The sequence below is a fragment of the Temnothorax americanus genome, unplaced genomic scaffold (assembly GCF_048541705.1).
Source record: "Temnothorax americanus isolate GAGA-0224 unplaced genomic scaffold, ASM4854170v1 Scaffold125, whole genome shotgun sequence".
NCBI classification, from domain to species: domain Eukaryota; kingdom Metazoa; phylum Arthropoda; class Insecta; order Hymenoptera; family Formicidae; genus Temnothorax; species Temnothorax americanus.
The window spans coordinates 281,068-305,000 of record NW_027509259.1 but is presented as its reverse complement, the minus strand read 5'-3'; the positions used below and the strand labels follow the sequence as shown (position 1 = coordinate 305,000).

Here is a 23,933-nt window from a genome sequence, read left to right as displayed (position 1 = left end):
TAAGATATAGGCTGCAGTCCATTTAATGCTATAAATGCTTGGAATTCTCTTCTCTTTTCTTTCAGTGAAAAAAGAAGAAGACAAAGAACGCTTCGAAGCATTTGTAACATATCAAATGGATCGCAGCCATAATCGACCGGCCGGTCGCGCGCGGACACGCGAGATTTTTAAAATTCACACCGCCAGACGGATAGGCAAGGCTCGATGAGAATAAGCCAGGAAGGCGTGGATGGCCCGTGAAGGCAGAAATGCGGGTACACGGGAACTATTATTTAAGCACTCGGATACAGAGCACGCGGAGCACGCGAAATGTTACCGCGAGGACATTCGGATCACGAAAGACGACAAATGACAATCCAGCCGCTGCTGTCGAGCGAGTCACGTTGGCGGGCGAACAATGAAAGCATGCGGGGTCGCTTAGGCGTGATTATCACACCGTGCATGCACGAACGCATCATGCTCGCTTCAGGAAGTGATTTTGGCATACGTACCCGAATTTATACGTATTTGTAACGTTTTTGCCATTTTATCTGATATTTAAATATTATTTTTATATGTAGTGCGATCTTTTACGATCAATATTATAATTCATCATCAATTATATATTAATCGTAAAAGATCGCACTATGTCATCATGTGTGTGTTTAATATGCCATCACGTGTGTGTAATCACTATCCCATCACGTGTGCGTAATCACTGTACCATCACACGTGTAATCACACGTGATGGCATAGTGCGACCTTCTATACGCGCACGTATGCCAAAATCACTTCGTGAAGCGAGCATGATGCGTTCGTGCATGCACGGTGTGCTAATCACGCCGTGAAGGTAATATGACCCCGCACGAATTGTTATCTGGGTTACTACAGAAGTAACGCTCGCGTAAACGTAGTATCAGGTCTGTAAAACAGATTACAAGAAATTATATTTTACAACTTCTAAACTAATTACATATGTATATATATACTACGTTTACGCGAGCGTTACTTCTGTAGTAACTTACGATAATTCCTTCGCGTAAACGGGATTTTGTAGTAACTTACAATAATTTACTCCGCGTAAACGATACTACGTTTACGCGAGCGTTACTTCTGTAGTAACTTACGATATATCACTCGTTTACGCGGAGTAAATTATCGTAAGTTACTACAGAAGTAACGCTCGCGTAAACGTAGCGAGTAATATATCGTAAGTTACTACAGAAGTAACGCTCGCGTAAACGTAGTAATAGTTATTTAATGTACATACATACATACAACAGAGTACTAGAGAACAATCTTCTAAGGCTGAGTTTCCACTGAGCGCGTCACGCGTCGCGTCGTCCGAGTTGAACCAATCAAAACATCCCATTTCGATCCCGTCACAAGAATGTAATGAAATGGGATGTTTTGATTGGTTAACTTGCGACGACGCGACGCGTGACGCGCTCAGTAGAAACTCAGCCTAAGCGTTTCCTCTAATTGAACATCATGATTTGTTAAATAAAGCAACACGTTCTGTTAAGGTTAATTTCCGACGTGGGGTACCGGGTACCGTACGTCGATCATCGTTCCTGACAGAGGGATCTCTCTCTTTCTCTCTCGTCGAGGATCGTTCACCCACGGCGTTTTGTTTTACCTAAACTCGTCGACGGCCTTGCGCTCGGATTTGCGCGGTTTTACGTTTTGAAGTCGGACATCCGCTGGCCGACAGCCCGAGCCGACGCGACGTGCCCAGCGTCGTCGGTCTCTGTCTCTCTCACTCTGCCTGTCCAGCGAAAGGGCGGCGAATCAATCCACGGGCACGGTTGACCAGGGTTGACGTCGTTGACGCGCGGCCGCGATTTTAACGTCGCGTCGGCGTCGGGGCCGTCGAGCAGCACGCGGCGCGAGACGCACTCCGTGACAGAAATTTCCACCAGGCCTGTGTGGAAATAAACTTAGGCTGAGTTTCCACTGAGCGCGTCACGCGTCGCGTCGTCACAAGTTAACATCAAAACATCCCATTTTATTACATTCTTGTGACTAGAGTCCTATATAAAGAGAGAAGCGACATCGAACCCCCACTACAGACTTTGCATCCCCACCATTACCTCCAGCCACCGCCATATTGGGACCGCTCCATGTCATCAAACATCAAACTCCATTTAATATATATAAACATACTCCATCAGCGTGAGATTAAGATGTTTGATACACATGTTTAATACATGTTGCAGTTTTATTATCTTCATGTTTTTTATTGAATAAATGTGGTGATTGAGTGATAATTGATGGTGAAAATTGAAAATGTCATACAAAGAGGTAAATGACGTATTGTATATATACAATCAATTCTAATTTTATTGAATGCATTATTCCAATAAGATCATAATGTATTTGAACATTACTATTTTTCTATTTTGTTAGGAAGTGAGCGCTTCTCAAATATACAATGATGACGAATGGAGGCATTACATTGATCAGGTTAGTTTAGTTCTCCTTTTAACCCTCCGTAAACTAACCTGCGGAGAGTTAGTCATATTGACTAAATAGTGAAGAAATAGGTTAGTCTACGGAGAATTAATTATTTTATATTTTATTTGTGTACGTATATGTGTGTATTAAACAGTGCCTTCTACTGCATGGTTTTTTAAATATAGCACAATTTTTTCTTATAGGACACAATTGATGAGACTTCAGAAATTTCTATAAATCAATCTAATTCCAAAACTCCTTGTGATACTGCAAATAATAAATTGCTCATCGATCAACTAAAAGCTCAAAATGATGAAGCTTCACAAAAAATCATCCATCTGGAACGTGAGCATGATGCAAACCTAAATAAACTGATGGTGATGCTTTCTGCTATTGAACAAATGGAGAGTAAGATGTATCGTACGAAGCGACTATTCACGAAAGTTACAAATTCAAGCGGACGACGATGGAAAAAGTATTATGCCAGAGTACAAAAGAAGAAAAATTTGTAATTTTTAATGAAAATCGAGATTTTTATTGCTAATATTGCATCAGATACAAGAGTTATACAATATTTTTAACATTTTTAAGTTTTATATCAAGTAGAATCATAATTAAGAATCAATTAAGAATCACAATTATAAATTTGAAAAAAAATATATATATCGCGTACGCGATATTTATCACGATATCTATCGATATCTATTAGTCGCATACATTTTTATTTTATACCTCTTTCTTAAAAAAAATCTTCATTAATATTTTACTTTAACATAACAGAAGTTTTAAATGTAAATACTCGCAAAAAATAAAAACTTAAATTTTCACAACTACATAAATTCGTCTATTATTATACTAACTATTTAGGAATAAATATGTATTGGCCATGTTGCAGTTGACCATGGCCATATTTGATTTCTCAATTATATGTAGTTCGTATGTTGATTTTCAATAAATCTAATAAGATATATAATAAAATCATTTTTTAAATGAAAAGGTCTTTATATATGATATAACTATATGATTAAGCAATCTAATTAAACAATAATCTAATTAAGTAATTGAGATTGGCTATGTCTAACTGCAACTTAGTTAAACGGGACGATAATATATACTATATGTAACATTAGATAAACAAAACATTTTTAACATTCTTAGTTTCATAATATCACAATATGTAGAATCACAATTAAGAGTTAAAATTTGTACTTCTGATATAAATCTACACATCTACTTTTTGATATAAATTAAGGCACATTAAGAAGAAATGACTTTACCTTTTAAAGACGGTCAACAACCATATGCATATCTATTGTTTTACTACTATGTGTGCGGCTTTTATTTTCCTTCTCTAGATATTCTTTACGTTGAATATTAAACATCCTAAATCGCATACGGAAAAACCTGGTCAAAATCTTTGCTGTAATATTGTGGCATTGTGGAATATTGGTACCTTCCCAAACATATAATAGCTTCTCAACAATAAAATCAATAATCTTAATATTTTCTATTTTTTGAAACGTGTCCCTCAGTTCCTGAAATGTAATTTCAGCTTTCATAATAGCTTTAAAACAAGAATCTGAAACCCTGCACAAGCTGCTGTCTCCATAGCTTCGAAAATCCACAACAATTGAAAATGGATGAGAATTTGTATCCTGCCACAGAACGGATTTGTAACATGTGTCACATACTTTCATTGTTTTTTTGACAGACTTTACAACTGCTCCAGCGATGTCATATATAATAGGCCATTCCCAAATATCAATAAGATTCATGTAATTATCTTGTAATTCTGGAACATAAATGGCAGCACCTTCCATAAAAGCATCCACTTCTCCTGCTTTTTCTCTAGCTGCTGCTATTTCCTTTGATGATTTTAAAAAATCCAACTTGATTTGTTCAAGATTATCTTCTTTCACATCATTATTATAACTTGTAATTTTTGAGTATGAGCACACTTGAGTGATTGTAATAACTTTCAAGTTTTGTTTAACATGAAGAGGATTTGGAATAGGTTGCCTAAATCGCATGAGAGAAAATAAATTTTCGAGGCAATCTTGTGTGAATCGACCTGTTAGTAAAAATTTGTATTCCTTTTCATTTAAAAAATATTCTTGCAACTCAAGAATGCTTTCTGTTGCCATTATTACTCCAGATTGTATTGGCTTCCAGTGTCCCTTTTTTCCTATTAACATGGAACGAAACACTTGCTGAGTCTTCTTTAGATGAGCAATGACTTCATTATATGCCTGAATATTAGATTTACTAAGAGCCATGATACGAGATCTATTTGTCATTATGTTAAACCAACGATCTACAAGATTGATAAAAAAAGCTGTAGTTTTAAATGAATTATCATTTGTATAATCAGCATAAACTTTTAATGCTGTTTCTGTTCTTCTATTTAAAACTGAACTAGCGGTAGACACTTTCATTTTGTTATAGTGATTTTTGCAGTATAAATTAGTATTTTTAAGTCTGTAAGCTATTTTCATTTCATACTTGCTCTCATGATGAAATAATGTTTCAATATGTTGAATATCTACTAAAGAATGAGATAAATTTTCAGTGGCACAAATATCTGTAGATAAACGAATAGTTTTATTATTTTCTAACATATTTTTAATATTCTTAAACAGATGTACTGGATCGGGAATGAAATATAATTTGTTCGTTGGTCTAACAGGATGCATAATGCTTGCTTTTACATTTTCTCTGGTACATCCAACTCCGAATGCATTCCACATGGCTTTGTTGTCACTGCCCATATCGCTGATTACTGCGTTGACACGCAGACCAATATTTTCTGCCTTTTCAATTAAAGTGAGGATGATTTTCTTCAGTGCATTTCCCGTAGCATTTACATCTTGTGCTTTGCATTCGGAATCTATCGTACCGGTAAAATAATAAGCAACAGTGATCTTCCATCGACGAGTAATTCCTGCCAGTAAAATGACTAAAACTTTTGTTGCAATTCCTGAGTGTGTAGGAAAAGTGCAGAATCCAATCATTCTTTGTATTGATGGATCAAATACTTCACCAGATTTTATTGCCATTTCATCAAGAACCATCACACATTCTCTTTCTTCTGTGACCATGCCAGGTAACTTCAGATTTTAGCATGTCGAACACTTCAAGTAGAATACCACTGTTAAATTTTAAATGATATAACTGTCTCTGCAGTGTTCGAATGCTAGGATAAATAGGAAGGTGCTTAACAAAATCAGTATAACCCTGTGTTCCCCATTTCATTTTAAAGACAAGAGCATCTTTTATAGTAGTTAAGCTCCACTTCAATCCATTATTTGATTTTCTACTTAAAGCTTCTATTTGATCTGGATATAGCTTCTTGCGAAGAATAGTATAAATCTTGTTTTTATTTTCTTTCAAGCGTTTTACTTGTTTGTAATGAGCTGCATACTTGCGTTTAGTGTCAAAATACATTTTATAAACTTTCTCGGTACTTTTTTTGATAATATCATGCTGCTTTTCTAAGGTTTCAATTCTCTTATGTTTCTCATCTATCTCTTTCTTTAATGCTTCAATGATTGTTACAGAATTATCAGAAACATTATCACACTGAAATGTATTTGTTTGAGTGCTGACATTATTACATTCAAATATATTTGTTTGAGTACTGACATTTTCTATTAGGCTAGACTGTATTATACTTTTGTCATTTTCTACAGCTGTACCAGAAGAATTGTTAACTGGATAGGATAAGAGCGACTGTGTAACTTCTATTGACATAGACTCATTTAAAAAAGAATTAGAATGACTTGAAGAAGCATTATTAATTGATCCGAACTGTGAACACAAATGTGCAAACCACATAAGTGAATTTTCAGTATTTTCTTGATCTGCTATAGAGTCTGTAATAGAAGACACTTGAGATGACAATATCTTTGATGAAGCAGATGTTGAACAATTTAAATAATCTGATTCATGTAAAACAGCTGATTTTTTTGCTTCTAAAAAGTTGGTTACATCTGATAAACAAACTCTAGTTTCAGAAGTTTGAAATGTTTCCGGTAATGACTTTAAATGCTTTGTATTTTCAATGTTTTCTGATGATATTTTTTGCAGCTTTGCATTTTTAATGTTTCCTAATGACTCTTCTTGCAAACTGGGTATAGCTGTATTTTTCAATATTTTCTTCCCATCCTGTCACTTTTCGTAACAATTTGGAGCAAAATGCAACTGAAAATAAATATACAAAATAATAGAAATATTACATTATTTAAAACGTAAAATCATATCACAGCAGAATGTCATAAGGCGACATAAAGATAATTACTTCACATATGCGGCTATTTGTTTTAGGACTCCATCCAGGTCGGTTGACTCTTATCCAACGTTGCCACAATAAATGTCGCTTTTCACATTTTGGAAAGAAAAATAATCGTAACCCTTCACCTTGCCTAACAGGGCAGCCAAAAACTTCACACCTTTTTACCATATTTATTTTTTATTTGTTGATATTTAAAACTGTAAGAAAGATAAGAACCAATATAAATCAAATGGGTTATATATGTGATCATCTATTTACAACAATAATTATTTTAATATTATAATCTAACCAGTCCTTTTTCTCTTTCGGCCTCTTGGATTTTACCTAACCTAACTATAATGTCAGCTGTATGTATGTAACACGTGGTCAGCTCCGGTCCCAATATGGCTGCTAACTTAGGAGGGGATATCCAATCAGAATACGAATCAGATTACCAATCAGAAGTTCGGACATCAATGTCGCTTCTCTCTTTATATAGAACTCTACTTGTGACGAGGTCGAAATGGGATGTTTTGATTGGTTCAACTCGGACGACGCGACGCGTGACGCGCTCAGTGGAAACTCAGCCTAACGTTTCCGAACAGCGTGAGCTTCGGATTCGTATGTATTTGACCGGAAATGAATATCCGGGAAAGAATCTGCCATATGAAATCGTTTGTATTTCGTATGAAGACTTTTGAAGTGCAATTGAAAAGGTTTGTGAGTCATTCGTTTAATTGTAATTAATTAATTATTTTTACACTATGCATTTAGCCGAAATAGATAAATTAATAAAAGTTTTTATACGGAATTGTTTGTATTTTGTATGAAGAGTTATGAAATGTGATTAAAAAGGTTTGTGAGTCACCCAGATAATTTTAATTAAATATTTATAAACTCGGTAATTAGCCGAAATATAGATTTTTAGTTATTTATGTTAAAAGAAGAAGGCGCTAGTGTTCCCGAAGGTCCGTCTGCAATCAGAATTAATATAAACGTTTTAAAAATTATTTTATAGTGAAATAAATAAATATACAGACTAATAAGCCTGTAATTATAAGCGATAGTTGCTAATTAAGTTTGTGACTAATATTCTGTCTTGCAGAGGACCTCCGTAACGAGATCAAAGATGTACCAGCTGTGCAGGGTAAAGAGGTTATCTCAAACGCCCTGCTACAGCCCAATTGAGCGACTCAAATGTCATTACCGCTGAGAAGTACTTCTTGCCATTTGAATCAGCATATCAGAGCTAGTCACTACGGATTGTGGTGACACTGCACTGGACTGCCTGCAGAATAAGTTAATTGCATATAGCCATCTCACTGGCAATGTGCCTGATTCAACGGAGCCTAACAAGCTGCTGATTGTGCGCATTGTCGAGACAATCTGCGGTTGCTTCACCGGTCCACAGACCGATGAGGGTGTGCAGCTGCAGATTATTAAAGCTCTGCTGACTGTAATGACAAGCCAGCGGAGGTGTGGAGGTACACGAGAGTACGATACTGTTAAACAATTCGTACTGTTTACAACGTTTACTTGGCGTCGCGCAACCTGGTGAATCAAACAACAGCCCGTGCGACTCTCACGCAGATGATCAACCTGATCTTCCCGTGAATGGAGACTCAGGCGGAGGAAGAGATCGTGAGGCTTGATGGGGAACATCAGCAGGAGGGTTCTGTCATAGCGAACGGCGAAACTGAAGCCAAGGTTAGTCCAGAGAATGCTCCTAGTAATGATAACATTGATTCTCAAACAATTGTCAAGAGTATTCTTGATGATGTAGTAAAATCCGTGGTGCCATTGGAAGAGGAAGTCAGTTTGGAGAACGGTAGTCTGGAGAACAACGTGACGAGGCAGCCGCTGAGAATGACAACATGGTAACTGCAAAATTCACCCATGTGCTGCAAAATGATGCAGTCCTGGTGTTTCGCACTCTCTGCAAGCTCTCTATGAAACCGCTGCCGGACGGCACTCCCGATCCAATATCGCACGAGCTCCGTTCCAAGATCTTGTCGCTTCAGTTACTTCTGGGAATCTTGCAGAATGCCGGTCCAATATTGCGCTCTAACGAGATGTTTGTTATCGCCATTAAACAGTACTTATGTGTCGTGCTGTCGAAGAATGGCGTGTCTTTGGTGCCGGAAGTGTTCGAGCTGTCGTTAGCGCTGTTCCTGGCGCTGCTCGCCCGTTTCAAGATACACCTTAAGATGCAGATTGAGGTGTTCTTTAAGGAGATCTTTATGAACATCCTCGAGACCTGTAGCAGCTCTTTTGAGCACAAGTGGATGGTCATGCATACATGCGCTTACGAGGATCTGTGCGGATGCCCAGAGCGTCGTCGACATCTACGTTAACTACGATTGCGATCTCAGCAGCGAATCTCTTCGAGAAGCTCGTCAATGATCTCTCTAAGATTGCTCAAGGTTGTCAAGCTCTGGAGCTAGGTGCATCGCCAAATCAGGTGCGTTATAAGAAAGAAGATGACAGGATAGGTGTATTATTTGGAACAGAGAATGTTCTTCGAAACAAGCAATATAAAGTTTTGTTTGTAATATTAGTGTCTTGCTCTTTCAGGAGAAATCCATGCGCATTCGTGGTCTCGAGTGCCTCGTGTCTATTCTGAAATGCATGGTGGAGTGGAGTCGGGATCTTTATGTAAATCCCAGCGTGCCAGCGGATCAGCAACCATTGTCACATCCATCGGATACGATGCCGGAGACCCCGCTACCGCGTTACGGCAGCGCTGGCAGCCTCTCGTCGGCCAATTCCAGTCTCCAGTCTGACTGGCAACAAGGAGGTGCCGGACTCGCCGGAGCAGTATGAAGTACAGAAACAAAAGGAGGTATGGGAGGCCGGTATCGAGATCTTTAGTTGGAAGCCCGGCAAGGGTGTGCAGTACTTGCAGGAGCAAGGACTGCTCGGTACTTCGCCGGAGGACGTGGCCAGGTGGCTGCACCACAATGCGCTCTATCTAAATGAAGATGGAGATGTATATAGGGACCAGCTTTTTCACGGTCACATCAAAAAGTTGGCAAAGGTCGTAACTCATCCAAATCACAAGGACCTACACATTTTAAAAGTTCATCATTACGAATGCCACTGGTCATGGGCGCAGGCTGAATTGGCTGTGATATCGGCGTATAAGACTCCTAGGGATAAGTTGCAGTGTGTATTTCGTTGCGCGACTACCATCATGAATCTCCTCTCCATGGCGTCGAAAAGAGGCATACCTGCTGCCGACGATCTGACTCCCGTGCTGGTTTATGTCATAATCAAGGTATGCGATTGAAAAGAGAATTGTGATTTTAGCAAGAAGAGTGATTGTTAACGTGTGCTTAATTTCAGACTAATCCGCCGTCGTTGTATCGACTGTTCAATATGTAGACAGCTTTTACGGGAATCGATTGGAGGGAGAGGAACAACATTGGTGGACGCAGTTCTGCGCCGCGATCGAGTTAAGACAATGGATTAACAGTTTCTCAAGAGTATCACGATAAATAAGATTAGATTCGATGCTGGTGATAATGTAGAAATGTATCATAATCATAATTTGACGATTTCATAAAGAAGAAGACCAATATCTTTGTGTAAAGCTAGCTGAACAGTTTTATGCTTTCAGTATCTTAATTAAAATTCTTAAATAGCCTCTTAAATAGTCTAACTGTTAGTTCTTTCGCACGTTATTATGTAACATTAGCAAAGACTGAATTAGATTATACGTAAAGTGTGGCTTTATCTTTATTTGTAACTCTATTGTACAATTTCACAGGACATCGAAAAAAAAGAAACGTTTAGATATTCTATAATTTATGTGTAAACAATAAAGAACTTGTAGAGATTGATAACCATTTTAGCAGGATAAACTGTGTTGGCGTACTCTTTCTACATGCGTACCTTCCCCAATAGTTGAGACTCAAACCAGATCCGTGAAAAATATCGCCACTTTCGTAGAGTTTTTGTACAGTTTTACTCTAGGAATATAGAGAAAGAAAGACTTCGGAGATTTTTATCTGAATCGATCGACATAAAGAGAGAGCATAGTAAAGAAGCTTTCGAGAATTTGAACGCATAATACTTTGTTATAATACTATGAGCGAATTAGTTTACGTCACTCTGTCAAGTTTTAATATTAAATTACTAATAATATATCAATATCGGTAGTTTAATAATAATAATACATTAAAAAACGCTCAATTTAAAAGTAGGGCAATCCTACCCTGGTAACCATATCCGATAGAAAACGATTAAAAACGGCTATATCTGTATCGTTTTTAATCGTATCTTATCGGTTCTATCGTTGCATATTTAGAAGACAGATAAAACATTAATCGAATCGAATCGGTTTCTATCGTTTTAGGTCCGAATAAGAAAATAACTATACAAATTTTATAGTTATGAATCGTTTTCTATATGTACACGTATTGCACATCTGACGCGATCGTATATACACAATATAATATGTATCGTTATTTATGGTAATAATTTTACCGTATGCATTAATACGGATGTATAAGAATAAAATGATAGACATCTTATCGATATTTATATGACTTAACCGAACCGATACATCTATCGTTTCTTATCAGGATTTTCTGACATACAACTTATCATCTTCTTTATGGCAGCAAATCGGTTCGTTTTCTATCGTATATTAATGATATAAATTGAATCGTTTGAAAACCTTCTACTTTGTATATGTTTGTATAAAGTTAAAACGATAGACATCTCGTCGATATTTATACGATTTAACCGAACCGATACATCTATCGTTTCTTATCAGGATTTTCCGACATACAACTTATCATTTTCTGTACGGCAGCAAATCGGTTCGTTTTCTATCGTATATTAATGATATAAATTGAATCGTTTGAAAACCTTCTACTTTGCATATGTTTTTATAAGGTTAAAACGATAGACATCTCGTCGATATTTATACGACTTAACCGAACCGACACATCTATCGTTTCTTATCAGGATTTTCCGACATACAACTTATCATCTTCTGTACGGCAGCAAATCGGTTCGTTTTCTATCGTATATTAATGATATAAATTGAATCGTTTGAAAACCTTCTACTTTGCATATGTTTTTATAAGGTTAAAACGATAGACATCTCGTCGATATTTATACGACTTAACCGAACCGACACATCTATCGTTTCTTATCAGGATTTTCCGACATACAACTTATCATCTTCTGTACGGCAGCAAATCGGTTCGTTTTCTATCGTATATTAATGATATAAATTGAATCGTTTGAAAACCTTCTACTTTGCATATGTTTTTATAAGGTTAAAACGATAGACATCTCGTCGATATTTATACGACTTAACCGAACCGACACATCTATCGTTTCTTATCAGGATTTTCCGACATACAACTTATCATTTTCGAAAACAAAGTTCGTCGAAGTATTTTTATGTGTGTGTGTGTATATATATAATTTGTTATTAAGATTAAAATAATAAAATATTTTATTTGTATTTTAGTGCAATTTTAAATAAGACGTTTCTAATGTAAATGTTGTTTTTATTTCTCTAATAACCGTGAAAATTTTTGGCCCTTGGCTTCCTGGTGCTGTTGTCGCAAAGGTGGAAGCTTAATTATTTCAAAAAAATCCAGTTCTTTCTTTATCATAGAAAGATCTCTGATACGGTTTATTTTTCTTTTACACGGTTATAATTCGGTGGCATGCAGAGTAGCAAACATCTAAAGATGTTCTGACTGCAGATTTGATATATAGCTGAGAAATTTCAAATTTTTCCAATTTTTTTCTGACAGGGCATCGTAAATAAACGGTTCACTATTAACCATATTAAAAAGACAATTATAGCTACTTTAATACCATTAAAAATTATAGAAACCGATGCACCACTAATAAGAACGTTAGGATGCAAGCCCATGTGTATTGTATCGAGAATTTCTTATAAAGTATCGTGAATAAACGAAACTTCAATTATGTTAAAAACTGATTGAGACCGATATAAAGGTAATAAGAAATTTCCGATAGAATCCCAAGTATTTTGCAACGTGAGTTTCTGATAAAATACCGTAAATAAATGATTCACTAACTATATTAAAAACGATAGAAACTGATATATAGCTGATAAGATATTTACAATAGGATTCCAAGTATTTTGTAACGTGAGTTTCTGATAGAGTACCGTAAATAAACGATTCACTAACCATATTAAAAACGATAGAAACTGATGTGCAGCTGAGAAGACATTTACGATAAGATTCCAAGTATTTTGTAACGTGAGTTTCTGATAGAATACCGTAAATAAACGATTCACTAACCATATTAAAAACGATAAAAACTGATGCATAGCTGATAAGACATTTACGATAGAATCCCAAGTATTTTGTAACGTGAGTTTCTGATAGAGTACCGTAAATAAACGATTCACTAACCGTATTAAAAACGATAAGAAATTTTTTTATCGTTTTCTATCGGAGATGATTACCAGGGTAATAAACGACTGTAAAAAAAATTCAAGGTGGAACGCAATGGACAATTCGGTTGCTCTGACATGCTAACTTAAATGGCAAGAAGTACTTCTCAGCAGTAATGACATTTAAGTCTCTTTTAATTGGGTTGTGGCAGGGCCTTTGAGATAACCTGCTCTTCACCCTGCACAGCTGGTACATCTTTACAAACTTAATTAGCAACTATCGCTTATAGCTACAAACTTATTAGCCTGTATATTTATTTATTTCAGTATAAAATAATTTTTAAAACGTTCATATTAATTCTGATTGCAGACGGACCTTCGGGAACACTAGCGCCTTCTTCTTTTAACATGAATAACTAAAAATCTATATTTCGGCTAATTACCGAGTTTATAAGTATTTAATTAAAATTATCTGAGTGACTCACAAACCTTTTTAATCACACTTCATAACTCTTCATACAAAATACAAACGATTCCGTATAAAAACTTTTATTAATTTATCTATTTCGGCTAAATGCATGGTGTAAAAAGAATTAATTAATTACAATTAAACGAATGACTCACAAACCTTTTCAATTGCACTTCAAAAGTCTTCATACGAAATACAAACGATTTCATATGGTAAATTCTTTCCCGGACATTCATTTCCGGTCAAATACATACGAATGAGCTTCGGCGGGTGCAATCGGGTGAAGTTTCCGAACGCAGCCTTAGAAATCGGTCCGAGTTTCGGTTTAAGCCAATCAACTTGTAGCTTACAGAAAAGTAGCAGTTTCATTGGCTTAAACCAAAACTTGGATACAGTTCTTGTATCGTGGACACCGGGCTTTATGCAACCTTGCAATTTTGTGTGCGATAGCGATGGCGATGGCCTTTGGGATTGAGATTGGATTGAAATTTGACCAATCGGAGCAAAGTTTACTAAACTTGAAATCAGTTTTCTCTATTCTGATTGATTAAATTTCGATCCAATCTCAATCGCAATCCGCAGTCTGATACGGACTTTACGAAAGTTAACGAAACATGTGTACATACATGTGTACATACATACATACATACATACCCCCGTGTTCCTTTTTTACTAGCAGTGCTGAAAATATATATTTTGCATCACGTAACGATTTTCAGTATACTGGCAGTGAAATAAAGGAACACAGCCATACATATATATATGCTATTGTCTATGCTTTTATCTTAAGTGCGCCGTATTGAATTTATTTCGTTTCGTTTGGCAAGTAGAGAATAAACGGTACAAACATTGAGACTTTCGTGACAGCTTTACCACCTGCCTTCAAGGCATATCTGACTTACGGGCTCGCCCGCTGGGCTGTCCCGGCCCAAGAAAGCGCAGAAATGTCAATAAGGAAGGCAGTCCATCGTCTTGTACAAAATGGTCGCGTCATATTGCGTTCATTACAAAATAACGAGCGCTTCCATTTACGAGGGTACACACATAACCTTGACAAGATACACGTTGCACAGACAGGTAAATTATCCCAGACTTTGTTACAATGAATCTCGCCATGAAGTTCGATGATATATTGCAACACGAATCATGAGCAATGCTATAATGCTCTAATCTCACACCTTTTACTCGGATAACAGGCATGCTATCTGTAATAACTAAATTCTATAATAGCAATTGTAACGTACATTTTTATAATATAGAAACATTTACATTTTACATTATGAGACAATTTTATTCAATTATAAATTAATTATTTATAAAAGTAAAAATGTAATTAGGATGCAAAAGCATTGATAACATAATTGATTCCATGTAATTAGTGCATGTAATCAAGGATTTGTCAATATGCTATTTTCTATCATATTGCACAGTCGTTGCTTTATCTTTGATTTGTAAATATTTGTATACTGTTAGCAACAGGTGTTCAGGTCAAAACATTAATTAGTATTCAATGGTTTTATATTTGTGTACATGACAGGCAAGCTCCAGAATAGTGACCTTCTTTGCCAAAATACTGGCAATATATGGAGTACAAGGAGACATCTCGGTTATTTGGGTACACATGCTCAACGCATCTTTGTCGATAATATTTTGAAAAGGGTAACTAATAGCTTAGCAGCAGATTTACGAAGACGCACGGCAAGCAGACTTGTCTTTGGCGATTCTGCGCCATTCTTCGCTCTTGTTGGCATATCATTAGCTTCAGGTACAGGAATATTAACAAAGGATGATGAATTGGAAGGAGTATGTTGGGAAATCCGGGTAAATGCATATATTTATTTAGCTTAATCTAGATACTTAAATAAAACCTGTTTTTCTTTTCAAATATGCTACTATTTTTGTAAAGTTTAATCTAAAATATAATATGTTGTCCAGGAAGCAGTCTTGAAGTTAAGATGGAATATGCTGCGAAATGATGAAAATTATCAAACTGTTTTTGCTGATAAGAATGCTATAACTTTACGAAATTTTGTAGTAGGACCTATAATTGCTAAAGGTTGTTCCGCTGCTGTATACGCAGCACGATTTGTAAATATGCAAGACAAAGATAATTTAATAGATATTGATATTGAAACAAAAGACACAAGTGTGTTCCCATTAGCTTTAAAAATGATGTTCAATTATGATGCAGAATCCAATGCTACTGCTATTCTAAAAGCCATGTATAAAGAGACAATACCTGCTAGAAAACATTATGAAAATGATAACTTAGCTATTTGGGAGCAAAAATGGGCAGAAAATAAAATCACGTTACCACCTCATTCAAACATTGTGGCAATGTATTATGTCTTTACTGATGAAATACCGATACTACCTGGTTCTTTGGGAATGTATCCTGATGCTTTACCAAGTAGAATTAATCCTCATGGATCAGGCAGAAATAGGAGTTTGTTTTTGGTGATGAAAAGGTTTATTTTAGATAACAAAATTAGGAAGATAACACTTATATTATTAGATTTTCACAATATCTAATACATATCGCATTATTTTAGATATGATATTACTTTGAAACAATATGTAACGAGTCGAAATGTTGATATGCGAGTATCAATATTGTTACTCGCTCAGCTCCTAGAAGCAGTAGTTCATATGAATACAAACGGCATAGCGCATCGGTAAGACTGATTATCTCATTATTCTATATTAATTACATAAACATTCGTTCTATCAATTAATGAGATTTATCTTGGATTCTTTTCTTTTTTGTTAATGTTTACAAATTAGAGATCTAAAAAGTGACAATATTTTACTCGGCCTATCAGAAGAGACTGATGATTCTCCATCTCTAGTCGTAACAGATTTTGGCTGTTGTTTAGCTAATAAAAATCATGGGCTATATCTGCCTTATAACACTCATGATATTGATAAAGGCGGCAATATTGCATTGATGGCTCCAGAAGTGATAACAGCAGAACCAGGTCCTTTTACTAATATAAACTATACCAAAGCTGATCTTTGGACGGTAGGAACCATAGCATATGAAATATTTGGCATGCAAAATCCATTTCATAATGAAAAGGGTGAGAAAGCTGCTTTAAACAGTTATGATTACACTGAAAACGAGCTTCCTGCACTGCCAGATAACCTCCCACCTATTATCAACGCTGTTATAAAAAATTCATTGTCAAGAAATTTATATAAGGTTTGTAAAAAGACAACATACTGATCACAAAGATCAAATTATAATATTGTTTAGAAAAGTATAGGAAACAATATTGAATTTTTTTTCTATCTATGTGCATAGCGAATCGATAGCGAACTGGCAGCAACTATAATGCAACTGTATCTATGGGCACCTAGCTCATGGCTAAAAAATGAGGGACAGATACCATCGAGCAATGAGGTAAAACATGTATATATCATACATATGCGCACACACATACACACGCACATACACACCCGTGCGTGCACGCACATATGTATGTATGTATAACTCTATCCAACGAGAGATCATGATTGGATATGCGCATAGGCGAGCAAAGTGGGGGTAAAGTCCCTAGAATGAATCTTTATTGTATACTATAGAAGGTCTTCTACGTGGTTTTCATTCATTGTCACATTTTAAATAAAAAAAATACATATTTTTACAATGTTTGTACGTCATCGATGGGTGTTGAATACACCAAGGTCTTTAAATGATAAACATTGCCCTCTTCTTATATTAGTTGTTATTTCTGCAGTGCAGTAAGGTTTGACCGTTAGTCATTATCAGGTATCGATGACAATTGTAGGAATTTGTATTTTTACTCATTAGAGTACTACCTTCTCTCAAAATATGGGACACTTTTAAACACCCTGTATATACGTGCGTGCGTGCGTGCGTGCGTGCGTGCGTGCGTGCGTGCGTGCGTGCGTGCGTGCGTGCGTGCGTGCGTGTGCGTATGTGTACATATGTACATATACAAAGTATCTCTAAAGTTTAAGTCAGCACCCTGGATTTCGGAAACGGCTTTAGATATGGAAAAATGTTTCAGATAAAAGTTGTAGGACATTAAGGTCCAGTTTCACAAGTTTCGGTTAATTTTTAACCTTAGATTAACTCACTCTTCGTCTTTTTCTAAGGGGGACGTCAGAAGGAGACGAAAAGTGAGTTAATCTAGATTAAAAGTTAACCGACACTTGTGAAACTGGCCCTAAGGGGGAGAGATGATGAAAATATGGACTTGACATTTTCAAGGCCAGGTCAATGTGATCGATGTTTTCTTATAAATAAAACTCCCCATTTTTTATTGCATATTCTTGTAGCCCTTGTCGAGACGTTTTCAAAACACTATAATAAAACTCTTTCATTAAGGATTTCCTGAGATATTTTAAATTTTGTTATAATGTTTTTAATATAAAATATGAAATATCTCATAAAGTATTCACTTTTTGATGACTTTACCTTAATAAATTTATACGTATAAAAGTATATGACATAAAACATCTCAGAAGAGAGAAATTCTTAATAACAGAGAACTTTATTATAGTGTTATATATATATATATATATATATATATATATATATATATATATATAAACGAGCTTATAAAGCACGCCACGTAACCATGTGGCACCTCGTTTCGCGTGGAAAGTGTATGCGTGAACTATTTCGACATATATATTAGTCATTTATGCCTTCCAATACTCAAAATAGCTGCTATATTTTTCAAACTTTATTTGTTAATAACTTTTTAATAAAAAGCGACCCCCGACTAAAATCACTTGCATGTTACTCGGGACGGTGTCCTTGATAATATATGTTAAATTCAAGTTTATTGGAAGCGAGTCCCCTTAACGCCATGTTTACCTTTTTTTTTAACAACTTCATACAACTTTGAATTGGCTTTACGGAATTGCAAAACTCTTTTACAGAATTAAAGTACGCACAAAAATGTAGAGGGCTAAAGTCAATTTTACATCAAAAGCAAAACAAAATTAAAATTTTGGGCAGATAGAGCTGTCACTGACGACAATATTTGCTTAATACAAAAATACTGCAGTTTATATGTATATACAAAATAAAATACATGCCCTGTAGGCAAACATGTAAGAACAATATCATGCAATTAGAACTAAGATTAAAAGCCTAGAAAAAAAATTGTATGTGTCAAACTTTTATATATGCAAAGGCACATGCAGGTTGATAGAATAAGCAGTATTATGTGTAGCGAGAGATAGCGCAGCAATCGGACAAACACAGATATATCGTATAGATATCTTGTTAAATAAGAATAGATATAGGCTGGCAACATAAAAAATGGGATTAGAAATGTTGACGTTATTAACATCGTCGGAATTCGGCCTTTACTATAAAATACCCTTAACATCCTACAACTTTTATTATTCCTTGGTTTATTTTAAGAAAAAAGGTCCTATAAACATATGTTTTAAATTTTGTTTTTAAAATACAAAGTGTAAAGTTAAAAAAAATTAAAATTTTGAAAATCTGGAAACCGTTTAAATATTTTATTCAAATTTGGTGTGTGTATATGTATAGTATTAAGAACTATTTTCACCAGTCACTACCAATTAGTACCGATAAAACATTTTTAGACACCAGGGACGTACCTATAGGTAATCATATTAAGTTTTTCAATAAAAAAAATGGTATGCCACTTTTTTCAAGTTTAACAATTTTTTTTTAATTTTTTCATTAAAATTCTATAAAAACTGCCTGTATAGTATTTTTTTGACACAATACGCCGTTTTCGAGATAAGATAAAAAATTAAAATTAAAAACTAACTACAATTATGTGTATCAATATTGGTCAATATCGATATGGGAAAATGGATCTTAATACATATATGAATACCAAACTTGAATAAAATACTTTTTTCACAACTGACATCTAGTATTTTAAAACAAAATAGTTTAGAACACATGTTTATAGGACCTTTTCTTCCTAAAATTAGCTAAGAAATATTCCCTTCAAGTTTGTGTACTTACTTAGGGAACACCCTGTATAATAAGTTTATTATATATATATATATATATATATATATATATATATATTTTATAAACTTATTATACAATATATATATATATATATATATATATATATATATATATATATTATAAAAATAATATACAGGTGACACCATATATATATATATATATATATATATATATATATATATATATATATATATGGTGTCTCAGACCACCCGTATCACCCAATTTATTCGTAAACGCAACATTTTAGGGAAAAATGTTCCAGACCAAAGTTGTATGGTTTCAAGAGGTACATAAGATGGTGTCATTAGTTTCACCTTAAATAGTTGCTTGAAGGTCACGTAAGGGTCATTTTCAATTTTTTAAATAGAACCACCTACTTTTTATTACATATTCTTGTAGCTTATTTCGAGGGCTTTCCAAAACACTATAAGAAAGTACTTTTTTATTAAGAACTTTTGGAATAATAAGGCTTCAAAGTTCTAGTATTTTGACATAAAATACAAAACATCTTGTAAAACATCAAGTTTTCGGTAATGTTACCTTAATACTTTTATACACAGAATAATGAGACGAATCACGTGGTATGAAAAAAAACATGGTTGCTTTTAAGAAAAAGTATGCAGATGCGTGTTGCAAATTACATATTTTTTCTTAAAGGAACTATGCTTTTTTTATACCACGTGATTTGCCTCATTATTCTGTGCATAAAAGTATTAAGGTAACTGTACCGAAACTTTGATGTTTTACAAGATATTTTGTATTTTATGTCAAGTCAAAATACTAGAACTTTCAAGCCTTATACATCCAAAAGTTCTTAATGAAAAAATACTTTCTTATAGTTTTTTGGAAAGCCCTCAAAATAAGCTACAAGAATATGTAATAAAAAGTAGGTGGTTTTATTTAAAAAATTGAAGGTGACCTTTACGTGACCTTCAAGCAACTATTTAAGGTGAAACTAATGACACCATCTTATGTACCCCTTGAAACCATACAATTTTGGTCTGGAACATTTTTCTTTAAAATGTTGCGTTTACGAATAAATCGGGTGATACGGTCTGTGACACCCGGTTCATATATATGTATATATATATATATATATATATATATATATATAGTATGTGTATATTAGGGTGGTCTTTAAAAAATAGATTTTTGTTGCCGCCCCCTAAAATTGTAATAATTGATGAAAAAATAGATCTGTGCAACTCTAAGGCTGTCAAGTCCCGTGCCAAAAAGTGCCACGGGAAAATTCTAAAGTTTTAGAATTCGCGTATTTTTATTTAATTTTTGCTCTATAAATTAGGCCCTGATTTACATCAGTTTGTTATTTTAATAAATTTTCCTATTTGGTGAACACATCAATGCAAAGCAAGGTCTAATTATATCTGTATAAGCAATTTAAACATTTTCTCTGTGTAATGCTACAGAAAAAACGATTACATTGAATTTTTTTTGTCAATTAGCCGGAGTATATTTTTATTCAATATAAAAAAATTGTTATAAATAGCAGACTAATTAAAGAAAAATTGATCAGTACCATTATTTATAAAATATAATTCTATAAAAATAATAAGAAACGCGAATTCTAAGACTTCTTTCTTTGAGAGGCACCCTTTTCCGTGACTTGACAACCTTAGGGTTGTACAGATCTTATTTTTTCATTAATTACTACCATTTTAAGGGGCGGCAACAAAAAATATTTTTTAACGACCATTTTAATGTATATATATGTATATATATATTTTTTATTATATTATAATATACATATATGTATATTATATATATTTCAGTGTGCGACATTTAAATAGAGACACTTGAATATCTTGAAAAGAAAGCATTTAAAAGAAAAATGTTTCAGACAACAGTTGTATTGTTTGAAGAGAGATAAATAATGATAAAATCAATTTTCAAAGAAGTTGATTTTTCAAGGTCACATAAATGTCATCGCCACCTTTAAAAAAATTCTAATTATAATTTGTTTTTACATAATATGATTCTTCTAGTTATTCCGCATATAAAAGTAATAAGGTAGAATTATAAAAAAATAAATAGTTTACAAAATGTTAAGATATTTCATACTTATTCTGGCATATTTTGACATAAAATATTTTGTAAATTATTAATTTTTTAATAACTGTACCTTAACACTTTTATGAACAGAATAATAAAGGTAAATCAATTGATGTAAAGAAAAGACATTGACTACGTTTACACGTATAACATCGATGTTATAACTATTGACGTTAAATACCGTGTAAACGTTCTTTTACGACGAAGTTACTACATCTATGTAATAACATCGATGTTATAACTAAATAGTAATAATTTTTATGTGACCTTGAAAAATCGATTTTTTTAACAATTAACTTTATTATTATTTGTCTCCCTTCAGATGATACAATTTTCATCTAAAACATTTTCCTTTTAAATGTAATTTTTTCAAAATATTCAAGTGTCTCAATTTAAATACTCTGCACCCTATATATAGAATATATATATTAAATCTGTTACAAGTATAAGTAGATTATGTAGAGTAATTTGTTAATAAGATTATTTAATACAAAACTTTTGTCTAACTCATATACAGATTATGCAATGGCTTTTGTGCTTAACCACAAAAGTTCTTTGTGAAGGACGGAAAGGAAATTTGCCTCCATCTTATGGATCGCCCATTGATACAAAATACGATATTAATAGACATAAAGTATATAAACAAACATTTTCGATGCATTCTTGTGGAAGACGGACAATGTCAGAATATCAATTAATTACAAGCTTCCTCAGCAGGGTAACACTCACCTATGTGAAAAATGCGTTAAAATGGATACAACGAAATGTATAACTGAAGATAGTGTATATTGTATATACATATACTAGAGAGGAGAGGGAAGGAAGCGCACGCACACATGAAGCACGAAAAATTTGATCACAATTTTACATAGAAACTTATTTAACTTTAGCATCTCCAGAACAATTTAGAATATTTAACTTGTTAAGAATATCTTAACAAATTCAGGAATACATTACCCAAACTTCTTTTTTCTATTTTGTTCTTTTAAAATTTATATTGTTATTTTCATATTTAATTTCCAATATTTGATTTTGATATTTCAAGGAACACAAAAGGACAAAGAGGCAATTCTAAAACTAGAAATATAATGGAAATAAAATTTATTTTTAGATCAGCACGTGCAAACTAGCACATGTTTAAAACCCTTTTGTGATTTCAGTGCCTTATACTTAAAAATGTAATTATTTTTACGTATTTAATTTATGTACGTTTATTTATTTGATGAGCATGTTTACTGATATATATATATATATATATATATATATATATATATATACGCATTGGAAAATATAAAGAAATTAATATTATAAATTATAATCGAAGTATGTCATGTTTTTGATAATGCACAAATATATATTTTGAAGCATGAAACTAGGCTGTATTGTCGGTAAGTTTAAAATTTATGTCGGTTGTTAAAATACATCGTCATACTCTCTAGTGGAGCTGAAAATTAAATATATAAAATAATATATTTTTAATTTATTTATAATTTATTTTCCTCTATTCTTTCTTTCCCCATGTGTTGTTAAAAACATGTGCAGTCATCTATTTATTCTACCAAAGGACCCTCACATTTCTTATGGAAATTGGATTTTGGTGAAATTGGCTTAAACTTTGGAAACAGATAGTTTATGTGATACTGCGCGATAGTTATAATAGGCAAGATTCACAATTATCGACTGTTTAAGCGTTATGAGCGTTTAAAAGTCAAAAGGTGTTGTTTCAGTACTACTGTGAGGGACAGGTTTATAATGTATTCGTTTACTAAATATGTACAGTACATACACATATATGAAGCCCGGCTAGCGGTCGAGGTATAATGTGTATATACACGCATGTATATATGTATACTCCGTCCAATTTAAGAGTCTCTACATTAGTAGAGAAACGCGAACTTGTTTCTCCTTCTGATTAGTCGGTTATAGACCAATAGACAGCAGGGCGTACGATCATAAGAGGGCGGCGCACAGTGGGCCAAGACGGCAATCCAGCTGGACAAAAGTCGATTTTCGAAGATTAATATTTCTTAAAATAAATGATTATATTTTTAAGAAAGATATCTGATGGTTTATTTTCTACAAAATATTTACCATTTACACGTAGTTGTGTTATAACAATCATTTGACGAGGTCGTATAAATGTCATCTCGCAAAACGTTAAATCATTACTTTAGCAGCGTTTCAGAAATAAAGAAGTATTCTGCTTATATTGAAGAATATTAAAACTTTAAATTAGATAAATATAGAGAAAGGTATATATTTTTTAATCTTATCTTATAATAGTATTTTAATAATA

General features: G+C 33.9%; 3 protein-coding genes and 2 pseudogenes across 14 annotated transcripts in view; 3 read left to right on the top strand and 2 right to left on the bottom strand.

The window, feature by feature from the left end:
• Nucleotides 1–1,922, bottom strand: part of LOC143893688 (uncharacterized) — a 4,669-nt gene extending 2,747 nt beyond the window's left edge. Inside the window, exons 1-2 of one of the 7 annotated variants that reach the window (XR_013255887.1) lie at nucleotides 1,250–1,521; nucleotides 181–901 (exon numbers count right to left, since the gene is read on the bottom strand). Coding sequence is in view for 1 of the 7 variants with exons in the window: in XM_077399343.1 (XP_077255469.1) it covers nucleotides 1,254–1,351 (98 nt within the window). In the remaining 6 variants the exon portion in view is untranslated. Of the gene's footprint in view, nucleotides 1–180; nucleotides 902–1,044; nucleotides 1,171–1,249; nucleotides 1,522–1,618 lie in introns of those variants that run through there. The other 6 variants (XR_013255888.1, XM_077399346.1, XM_077399345.1 and 3 more) reach the window with 6 other exon arrangements.
• Nucleotides 1,923–1,954: 32 nt separating this feature from the next.
• Nucleotides 1,955–3,275, top strand: LOC143893686 (uncharacterized). The gene is made up of 3 exons (XM_077399336.1): nucleotides 1,955–2,283; nucleotides 2,389–2,445; nucleotides 2,640–3,275. Exons 1-3 carry the CDS (start codon nucleotides 2,269–2,271, stop codon nucleotides 2,946–2,948), a joined length of 381 nt encoding a protein of 126 aa, XP_077255462.1. The 5' UTR covers nucleotides 1,955–2,268; the 3' UTR covers nucleotides 2,949–3,275.
• Nucleotides 3,276–3,421: 146 nt separating this feature from the next.
• LOC143893680 (uncharacterized) lies at nucleotides 3,422–7,121 on the bottom strand (annotated as a pseudogene). The gene is made up of 3 exons (XR_013255883.1): nucleotides 7,017–7,121; nucleotides 6,734–6,924; nucleotides 3,422–6,636 (listed from the first exon to the last, which is right to left on the bottom strand). The product of XR_013255883.1 is annotated as an uncharacterized LOC143893680 (transcript).
• A 148-nt stretch (nucleotides 7,122–7,269) lies between these two features.
• On the top strand, nucleotides 7,270–9,168 carry LOC143893685 (brefeldin A-inhibited guanine nucleotide-exchange protein 2 pseudogene; annotated as a pseudogene). 2 transcript variants are annotated; one of them, XR_013255885.1, is made up of 3 exons: nucleotides 7,270–7,422; nucleotides 7,812–8,413; nucleotides 8,490–9,168. The product of XR_013255885.1 is annotated as a brefeldin A-inhibited guanine nucleotide-exchange protein 2 pseudogene, transcript variant X1 (transcript). The 2 variants fall into 2 exon arrangements; XR_013255886.1 differs by lacking the exon at nucleotides 7,270–7,422 and adding an exon at nucleotides 7,544–7,674.
• Nucleotides 9,169–14,263: 5,095 nt separating this feature from the next.
• Pink1 (PTEN-induced putative kinase 1) lies at nucleotides 14,264–23,697 on the top strand. 3 transcript variants are annotated; one of them, XM_077399330.1, is made up of 8 exons: nucleotides 14,264–14,646; nucleotides 15,107–15,390; nucleotides 15,505–16,037; nucleotides 16,122–16,244; nucleotides 16,354–16,771; nucleotides 16,874–16,972; nucleotides 22,155–22,271; nucleotides 22,355–23,697. In XM_077399330.1, exons 1-8 carry the CDS (start codon nucleotides 14,514–14,516, stop codon nucleotides 22,442–22,444), a joined length of 1,797 nt encoding a protein of 598 aa, XP_077255456.1. In that variant the 5' UTR covers nucleotides 14,264–14,513; the 3' UTR covers nucleotides 22,445–23,697. The 3 variants fall into 3 exon arrangements, with proteins under 3 accessions (XP_077255456.1, XP_077255455.1, XP_077255454.1); XM_077399329.1 differs by having other exon boundaries at nucleotides 22,352–23,697; XM_077399328.1 differs by having other exon boundaries at nucleotides 14,266–14,646; nucleotides 22,155–23,697.
• Nucleotides 23,698–23,933: the final 236 nt, after the last annotated feature.

What these genes read in the sequence shown, in the direction of transcription:
- LOC143893686 (XM_077399336.1), top strand. An exon ending in GGAGGCATTACATTGATCAG is followed by an intron (nt 2,446 to 2,639) that starts GTTAGTTTAGTT and finishes TTTTTCTTATAG; the next exon opens with GACACAATTGATGAGACTTC.
- Pink1 (XM_077399328.1), top strand. Translation starts at nt 14,514, where the DNA reads ATGTCAATAAGGAAGGCAGTCCATCGTCTTGTACAAAATGGTCGCGTC. An exon ending in ACAAACGGCATAGCGCATCG is followed by an intron (nt 16,245 to 16,353) that starts GTAAGACTGATT and finishes TTTACAAATTAG; the next exon opens with AGATCTAAAAAGTGACAATA. An exon ending in AGATACCATCGAGCAATGAG is followed by an intron (nt 16,973 to 22,154) that starts GTAAAACATGTA and finishes ACTCATATACAG; the next exon opens with ATTATGCAATGGCTTTTGTG.